Source organism: Nestor notabilis, unplaced genomic scaffold (assembly GCF_000696875.1).
Source record: "Nestor notabilis isolate BGI_N333 unplaced genomic scaffold, ASM69687v1 scaffold16992, whole genome shotgun sequence".
Classification (NCBI taxonomy): Eukaryota; Metazoa; Chordata; class Aves; order Psittaciformes; family Psittacidae; genus Nestor; species Nestor notabilis.
The window spans coordinates 1-9,331 of NW_009918889.1; the positions used below are offsets into that span (position 1 = coordinate 1).

General features: G+C 37.5%; 1 protein-coding gene across 1 annotated transcript in view; it reads left to right on the plus strand.

Annotated features, from left to right (window-relative positions):
* Window positions 1–2,645: 2,645 nt before the first annotated feature.
* The window catches only part of LOC104402165 (polyhomeotic-like protein 3), a 27,027-nt gene continuing 20,341 nt past the window's right edge, over window positions 2,646–9,331 (plus strand). Inside the window, 5 exon segments of the mRNA XM_010009970.1 lie at window positions 2,646–2,780; window positions 3,550–3,708; window positions 5,124–5,201; window positions 6,802–6,960; window positions 9,289–9,330. Of these exon segments, the coding sequence (XP_010008272.1) occupies window positions 2,655–2,780; window positions 3,550–3,708; window positions 5,124–5,201; window positions 6,802–6,960; window positions 9,289–9,330 (564 nt within the window). The 5' untranslated portion in view covers window positions 2,646–2,654.

A 9,331-nucleotide genomic window follows, 5' to 3' on the forward strand; every position in this document is an offset into this window, starting at 1 on the left:
AGAGAGGATGTATTTTGGAGCCTTCAGTCACATACAGAAATGCTCATAGGGTTTAGACTTGGAGGATGTCTTAATTTATTTTCTGTGGTGTGTACCCCTGGAGTTGTAAGGAGAGGTCATGAATGGAAGGAATAAGAATAAGCTCTATATGTTTGAAAAAATACCCCTAGTTTCAAATGAGTTACAGTTGCAGTTTGTCAGTGGCATTTGTTACTACTGTGATGTTTACCAGAAGACAAACTTTCTAAAACATGAGTGGTGATATTTGTATCCACTGTGAGGTAGTTTAACTTTGTTGGTATAGAATAGTAGGCTTGGTTTTTTTACTTCAGGTATTTGCTTTGACCAAAAAAATATAAAGGGGGCAAAAATTTTTAGTATTTTCATTATACGCAGTGTAATTTGAAGTTATGTGGTGTCACTGTTACTGCTTGAATAAATGCTTATTTTCAATATAGTTTTCTGTTGTGCTTTGTATTTTGGGCTTGCTTAAAATCAGTAGTGGTTGATTAATCTAAAAGTTTGTTTTGCATTAGAGAGGTTCTTCTGAGTTGAAGTTGCTCCCAGGCAACATCACTGTGAGGACTTCATCATACTTCTAACAGAGTTAATTTTACTGTAAGTTAGGAGTTTTGCCTGTTTACTTGAGTACGTGATGAACAATGTCAGAAGATTATTTTCAGTTTTATCTGAGGGGTTTTTAATAACTGGAGGTGGTCTCTGCATGTACAGTGTTGTAAATGAAAGAGACGCCATAAAGGCAGTCTGATTTTTAAGTCTGTAATAGCTTTTATGCTTTCTGTCATAAAATAGCCATCTGCTAAATTGCCGTGGGTTCTTGGTTCCCTTTCTAAACACAACCACTTTTTATGTATTTCCTCTTCTCCCTTAAACATCCGCTTCTCACTGAAAGAGACAAGAGGTTCCTAACAAGTGTCATCTGTTGGAACACTTTGCTGCTCCTTCAGCCGGAAGAGGGCACGCTATTTCTGCGTGTTGGTGCTGTGCTGTGTTTGTGTTGCGGTACGACTAAGGGCTGCAAGTGAGCGTCTCGTATCTAAGTGTGGGCTTAGAGGAGGACTGGACATGCACCTCAGCGCCAGGCCGCGCTGAATCAAAGTTTAGGAGCAATTTCCTGTTTTCATTGTACATCCGTTGCAGGAGCAACTTGAACAACTGTTTCTGAAAAAGGCACTTCCAGCAAAAGGATTAACACCTCTTGTGGGGTGAATTGATGGAATAGCTAGTAGAGAGGGATACACTGCACATCTCACTAATAATGCATCTCAAACATGGCTGAGAACGAAGGAAATAAAACATCCAATGTGGTTTTCTTAGGTTGATTTAATTGGCTGCATAACTCTTTGCTAAAAATAGCTAGACAAGTTGTAGGTGCAAGTATTTTTATTTGCTTTTAGTGTTCTCTGGAAGGGGACAGGACTTTTTTTTTCAAGATACTTTTCATTAGTGTTACATGAAATTAATGAAAAATAGGTTTAGAAGGGATGCTGGCTTTATTGCAGTTGAAGTGGTTGACCCCTGTATGTTAACCTGTGCTCTAATGTAGGTAGACAAATGGCATCAATAATGTGCAACAGATCTGAATTTTTCACAACAAAGCCATATTTTTTTTTCTTCAGTGTTAATAGTAGGGATCTCTGCTTTTAAAGCATGCTTTATTGCCATGAACGTTCTTTGATAGCAAAACATAGAAGTTTACAATACGTGTGAGGTCCTTGGGTAACATCTATCTATTAAAGTTTAGTTATTCCAAGTACTCAGCAGCTATGGCATCATGTGCAGTTATTTCTCTACTTGCAAAGCAGTTGTGTTTTGAGAGCTGAAGCTAGCAGCCGGGCAGCATTGCATTCTACTTTCACCTGTGTGAGTTGAAACTCCTAATTATGTTCCTGTTTGATGCAGCATCCAATGGGTGGGTTATTAAACACTTGGCAGTGCTGCATTTTTACTAGTATGTTGCAGCTCTTTGATTATTTTTCTGAGCCCTTCTTTGTTTTAAGAAGGAAAGGCATCTTCTCCCCCCCCCCCCCCAGTTTTTTTAACATACTTTTGAAAGCAATAAACAGCAACTATGCTATTAACTGTTAGTCATAATACTAATACTGAAAAAGAAACTAAATGCCTTTCAATATATTGAGATATGTGATTCTTTTCAGTTTTAAAGATGACATTTTGGGAGAGAGATTATACTTTGCAACAGAGGGAAGTATCATAGTGCTGGGGAGGAATCATCAGGGATGCTTAAATAGGTAGTTTCTTCCTTAGTCCATGCTGTATTTTGTGAGGTATTGCTGTAAAAAGTAAAAACATTTTTCCTTTCATCCTTTCCATCTCCTTCCATGTCACCAGTGACTTTTGCCAGGAACGTGGTTTTCCCATGTAGAGAATGATCAGCCAGAAGTTTCAGTGCTGTGGGGAGAAGGGATGCAGCAGTACTGCTGTCTAGCTTGCTAGAAATCACAGAATAATCTTGCATGTATTCTGAAATTAGTCACCTGTTGCTACTTTTGATGGATCTTAGAAGATCCCCCCCCCGCCACCCACCGCTTTAAAATCATTGTGTGCTGTGCTGGCTTCTGTTTGTGAACCGCTTTTATTTCAATTCTGCCAGGCTGGACGAACACTGCACAGCTATGGAGAATGAACCAAACACAACAACATGTTCTGCATCTACAACTACTATCACTACCACCTCCACTTCCCGGACACAGCTACCACAGATATCAGTCTACAGTGGCTCTGACAGGCATGCTGTCCAGGTACTGAGCTGAGAAATACTCTTTTCTGTCCTGTACAGTGCTCTCAAATACAGTCATTGCATGATGCTTTACCCAATATTAACTTTCCATTCCTAATTACTGTCGTCTTTCTCAGTATGTGTCTGATTTTTCAGAAGGCGTTTTCTGCTGAAGGGTATTTACTTAAGAATAGTGCAGGGTACAGGCCTGCCTCCCAAATAAGGGAGAGGAGAAATGCTGTGCTGGAAAGTTTGGGGTTGTTTTGCCATTCTCTAAGGGTATAGATTATTAACATAAACCTATACAAAATGACGCAAAATAAGCTGGCAGTTTGACCAACATTGACTACAGGAATCTAAAGGTATCTCTGTTAATGTAACTGCTGCTTTAGATCCAGCCCCCTCTTGCTGTTCTTTAAATTAGATCTCCTCAAACTCCCTATGGTCTGTTCTGTTGGGTTTGATGATTGAGTCTCACACACTATTCTGATCTCTCACAAAGCGGAATGTTACATAGGATTTGTTGAAAGGAACCTAAGAGGCTTGGGTGTTGTGTCATGAATGATGCTGTATTGTCAACTGATTGTCAGGCTTTTCTTGAAAATATGAATGTATTTGTTGACTGTATTCTGTGACTTGGTTGAGCACAGTGATAGAGCAAGTTCAGTATTATGTAATTGGTAGGAAAAGAATTTATTTGGTTTTATTTCCTTGTAAAGATAAACTTCAGGATCATGTCAGCATGGTGTGTACTTTGTAATTGTAATTAATCACCTACTGATTCATCACAGGTTATTCAGCAGGCCTTGCATCGTCCTCCTAGCTCAGCTGCTCAGTACCTCCAGCAGATGTATGCAGCCCAACAGCAGCATCTAATGCTGCAGACTGCTGCTTTGCAGCAGCAGCATTTAAGCAGTACCCAATTCCAGAGTCTGGCAACTGTACCACAGGTGAGAGTGGAGATTGCTGAAAAAGAACAGTGTACTACTTTCTGGAGTAGGACTATAATTCTAGAGCATTGTCAAACATAACAGCTTAAGTGCCTGAGCTTAATGCCTCACAATAATTCAGTTATATTTTAACAACTTTGTTATTTTAAATTTTATCTTCCTCCAAGCTATTTGGAGGATTTTGTTTAGTGTTACAGATGCTCCAGTAGGCTACCATTCCATGCTTCATTGCATACATTAAAATGCATCATGTAAATCATCAAACCGTAGTAAATATTAAAAATAGACCACTTCAATCTTCATCCCATGATTTTCTCTAAAAGTTGATGGGGAAAGCATTGAATAGCAATGTAGCTTAGTGAAAGCAAATAAAAATAACAAACATTTGGTATTTTAGTGTGTTTTGCCACACATCTGGCTGCATTATAACTAATGGCAAAAATCCGTTTTAACTCTTGAATGTGGAAATGTAGGAAGAAAATGACATTTCATTTCTGAAGTACAGCTTTTAACATTAATGAACACTGGAGGAAAGACCCATTTTGAAAACTCAAGCAGTGGAAAAATTTCCTTTTATCTCGGTTGACCTTGGATTGAGAATACTGTTTTGCAGAGATAGGTGGTTGTTAATGATTTTACAATGGAAATGCTCAAACAGAGTTAAAGACTTCAGGGATAAAGCAGTTTGTTGCCAGAACTGGGACTGACTCATCCTGGCTTTTTCTTCTATAACTTTACCATTAAATCATGGTAATACATTGTTTTGTCTTTCTTTTTTTTTGTGTGATGGATTTGTGTGTTGCATATACAGTTGCCAAGACAGAGCAAAGAAAATCAGAATGGGAAAGGCTAAGAAATTTTGGTGTACGGTCTGTCAATACGTAATCTAAATCACTGTCCCAGTATTCATCTGAAGGGCTGGAACAGTGTGCTGTTACAGACAATAGATTTGCATACATAAATTGTCATTCTAGAATGTGAGGGTACTCTTTACAGCATTTATAATTTTTATTTTATTTTTAGATCACTCTAATAATAATAAAAATTCTAATGACAGCTTTTAATGCTCCCATTTCAAGTTCTGAGCGCCATAGGTAGTGAGCTGATCAGTTAGCTCCATCATTAACGGGTTGATAGACTTTACCTCTGATGGTTTTTGTTCAAGTCTTGATCTGCAAGATTCCGAGTGCCTGAAATTGGATAGGAATTCAAGGCATTTAGCACCTTGCAGATAGCATTCCGTAGTGCAGAGTGAGCTTTGCTGTAAACTAATTCCACCGAGTAAAGCATTTTTACTGTTAACTCCCAGAAAAGGTAATGGTAGAGAGGGATGTTTCTGATGGTTTATGCAATGATATGAACATCACTTAAACACTCTTTGATTTCAGTATTTGACACCTATTCTTGCTATTTAGGCAAGCCTGTCAGGTGGGAGGCAATGTACTTCCCCCACTGGGAATGTCACTCAGCAGTCAAGCATGTCGCAGACCTCGGTACGTAACTGAATAAAGCCCTCCATCCATTCTCAAACCCTCTTGGTTATTATTTACCTACTTGGAAAAACAGAAAAGATTTTAGTATTTAAATTCGTGTGGTTAAAATTAGTATTACAGAAACAGTAAATAGAAGTATGATGACTCTGTAGTAGGTGTTGGCTGCACTTCCAGCATCTGCCGGTCATCCCAACATGTGGTGCCAGCCAGTATTGCTGGCCACTATTGGAGGCTTCCCCGGTTCCAGTCCTGTGTTGGTGCTCTGAGAGACAGCTGCCTTCTCCCCAAGCACCAGTGACTGTTCAGGCAACTGCAGGAGTCAGTCACTCCCTGAGCTTTCATTTCTTACATGATTTCTTACTGGATTTTCACATTAGCTTTTTACTCAGGGCACCATTGTAGGTTAAAATCATAACTGTGTATCATCAGTTAAAGAGCACAAAATCTGAAGAATCTAAGTCAACGCTTACAGATGTATATGAAACTGATTAAATGTTTATAGCATTCATTCTTTTATTGATTATCATCTTATTATCATGCATCTTCTATGCACCTTCAATTATTTTATCCATTTTCTAGGCATGTGCTCAGGTTTCAGTTATTAGCAGCTCTGTGTTCAGTTCATGCTGTATTTCTTTAAGCGGCATCTTCAGACATGTAATTTGAAGTTTATGTGCAGTTTTACAGTTGTCTTGAGTAGGACTTTGTTAGTCCTACAGACATCCTGCTTATTAATCATTCCCTCGAGCTGTTCATGACTTCAATGCATAGCTTCAGTGACTTAACTGTGTATTTTTTTAAGTTCTCATAGCACTGCTTTGGCTTACAGCTGTTAGAAGTAAAATCATTCATTCGTTAAATTTAAGAGGGAAAGTCTTTAAAGATGTCAGATGTTAACTAACAGAATAATTGGGCTGGGATTTTTCAAGGAAATCTTTTGAGCAAGTGATGAAAAAGAGCTGGGCACTTAACTCTGTTAGATCCGTTAGAGGAAAAAAAAAAGGGGGGGGGGGAACCCACCAAACCAAAACCACAATAGCTTTTGTTTGAGAAATTGTTCTAAAAAGCAATTGCTGAGAAGCATTTAATATGAAATTGTAGAAAGTTTTAGTCTCCAGTCCTTTTTAAATGTGCATATGTAGAATGAGGAATCAAAGTCATTGTATGGTGGCACAAAGAAGTGTCCTGATCAGGTTGCATAACGAGCATAATAGAAGATACCAGTCCAGTCAGATAATAGTAACATGTAAAGATGCTTAAATATTAAAATTCAGGTATTTTTTCTTAAAATATTGCAAGCCCATGCTACGTATTCTGTAAACATGTATTTCAATGAGGTGTAATTTTCGGACTTCGTAATATCATTGTTTATACTCAACTGCTTATTATTTACTGCAAAACATTTGCTTGCAGTTTAAGAATTAGTATGTACAGCCTTGCCAGAATCCAGTTTTTGTGATGATTGGCTCAATATATTTTTTTGGTATCTTTACAGTTCAGAGATTTCAGCTGCCCCTGCCATTTTTGTCAAAGGCTTTCTGGCTTTAGACCCTAGGATGAATGAATTTCCATGACAGAAGCAATATTTTTGTTTCCTTAGATTAACCTCTCCACCTCTCCTACACCTGCACAGATAATAAGCCGTTCACAGACCTCCAACACCACCAGCAGCAGTATTACCCAACAGACTATGTTGCTGGGGAGCACCTCTCCAACCCTGAGTGCAAGCCAGGCTCAAATGTATCTGCGAGCTCAAATGGTAAGTTTTGATGACAGTTACAGCCCAGCTGTGGCAAAGCTTGGCTTTAGTCCATTCCTGTTTTCTGCGTGCACACAACGCCCCCCTTAACAGTTTCAGGTTTTATTTTGTGTCTATAAATTACTTATAAGTACTTTGCTTCAGTTTCAGATAGCACTGAGAATTTAGTTACCGATTTGTGAACATGTATCTCCTGAAACACTTTAGATATCAGAAGTAAAAGGATTGCTATATCTTAGTTCTCTGGTGAAATTTGCTTATGTGTTTTTAGCCTGGTTGTACCACAGTTATTAAATTGATCAAACGTGGGGAAAAATAGAAAAAGAGCAGCTGTTTTTTTTCTGGCTGTGTAGAAGGGCATACTGGAGTCCGCCTGTGTTCAAGGTAGATTGTTTTCCAGTGCACTGGTAACACTCAGAATTCTGACTCTTGATTACAATTTTCTGATATTTAACTAAGATTGTTCTTTGCATTACTGTCCTCAGAATTCAAGTTGCATACGTAGCTTTCATTCTCTTCAGGTTGATGTGAAACTCATTAGATTCTTGCAGTTTCCTGGTTGGGGTGGGGTGGGGAAGAGTGGTTTAGTTGTTTGCTGGTTTGGGGTTTTTTTGTGTTTTTTTGTTGTTGTTGTTGTTTGTTTGTTGATTTGGTTTTGTTTGTTTTAATTTAATACTCACTCTAGTTTCATATGAACTGAACCCTACAATCTGTGTGGGAATTCATAGAAATTGCTCAAGTTGTACAAGAATGCTCAGATACCAATCAGTACTTCATAAAGGCCAAAGACTCTATTATGACTTGTGTGACTTAATGACCAGAGTGCTCTAATGCTAGGTTCAACTACATAAAATAGGAAGAACCATTGTTATCCTACATTAAGACTCTGAGTCAGAGGTCTGTGACTGCAGTGATATATAAAATTAGATTCAGGCATGAGTTCTTGCAGGAGTTGCACCTGCGAAGTATGTTTGGTAAAATAAATCCTTTGTTCTTTTTCTGAGATTTTTTTTTCTTAGAGATGCACAGCAATGGTGTTATGCTAAGCTGAGGAGGTTTTCTTCATCTGTTGTTTTCCTGCATGTTTGTTGAAAAAGTAGTATAACTTGAAGGTAGGATTTAAAGATCAAATCCTTTCCATTTACCAGGGAAAGGATTTCTTGAGTCTCTGGGTTGTAAGCAAAGCTAGATGATGAATGCACCTAGTACTTTTTAACAGAATAGGAATTACATTTTCATTTCATGTCCCTGCCTTTCAATATGTGTTAACAACTTAGTAGCTGAAGCAATATGAGGATGCCATTGCTGGGTTTTGTAGCAGCAATCACTCTCAATGACATGGATTACTGATATATTTTTCCTATTCATTTACTCTAAATTTTCATCCAGACTCTCAATGTCAAATCCCATGCTTATTTGAATAACTGCTTTATACCCTGATTTCAAGAGAGAAACTTACTCTGTTAGTTTCTGTTTAGAATGCTGTTGCTAGCCTTGATAGTTCAGACATCATACTTGTCTTTCAGTGTTTCTAGCTAACATACTCAAAGTGTTTTTCTTCATCACCAAAATCTTTCATTTTCTATAAAAAGGTCAACTAGTATCTCTAGCTAGCTCATAATACCAGCTTCATCACCACATCAATTCAATTCCAGACAAAAACCTTCGTGTTTTTTCTTAGCTGCTCCTTGCAGTTGAGATCTCTTTTAAAAATGTGGAAGAGTAACTAATGGTCTCTCTTCAAAGCTTTCCATAAAAAAAAATTTCCTTTTTTTTTTTTTTTTGTTTGTTTGTCTTTGCTGTATTACCTATAAAGAAATTAATGATAGTGGAGTGTGCTGGTATGCTGAAGTTAGTAATTTCAGGTTGGTTTTATGATACCTGTTCTCACTATGAAACTAAATTAGTATAGTTAAAATCCATATAAAAACTCTGCTAGTTAAAGAACATTTTGACAGATTGGAAGATCTAAGTTCAGTTTCTTTAATATAACAGATATTGGGCTGCTCTGACTTTTTTTGCCTTTGTTTCACTCATTTGCAATATTGGAGGGAAAGCCCTCTTTAAAATGCTTGTATGAAAGATAGGTGTATGTATATATGAAAGATTTTTCTCAATACTTAAAACAAATATTTTAAATTATTTTATTTTTATTAAATTACCATGACAAGTTGTTCTTTGTATAAGTTAATCTAAAAGTAAAATGTAAATCTTACAAGCTGTACATCACTACATGTAGATTATGTGTCTCTCTTTAAAATACTCTGTGTGTTTCACATGTTTTCAAAGTTTCAGTCTCTTACAGATTTTTTTTTTCTTGTTTAACAGCTCATTTTCACTCCTGCGACCACTGTGGCTGGTGTCCCGGCTG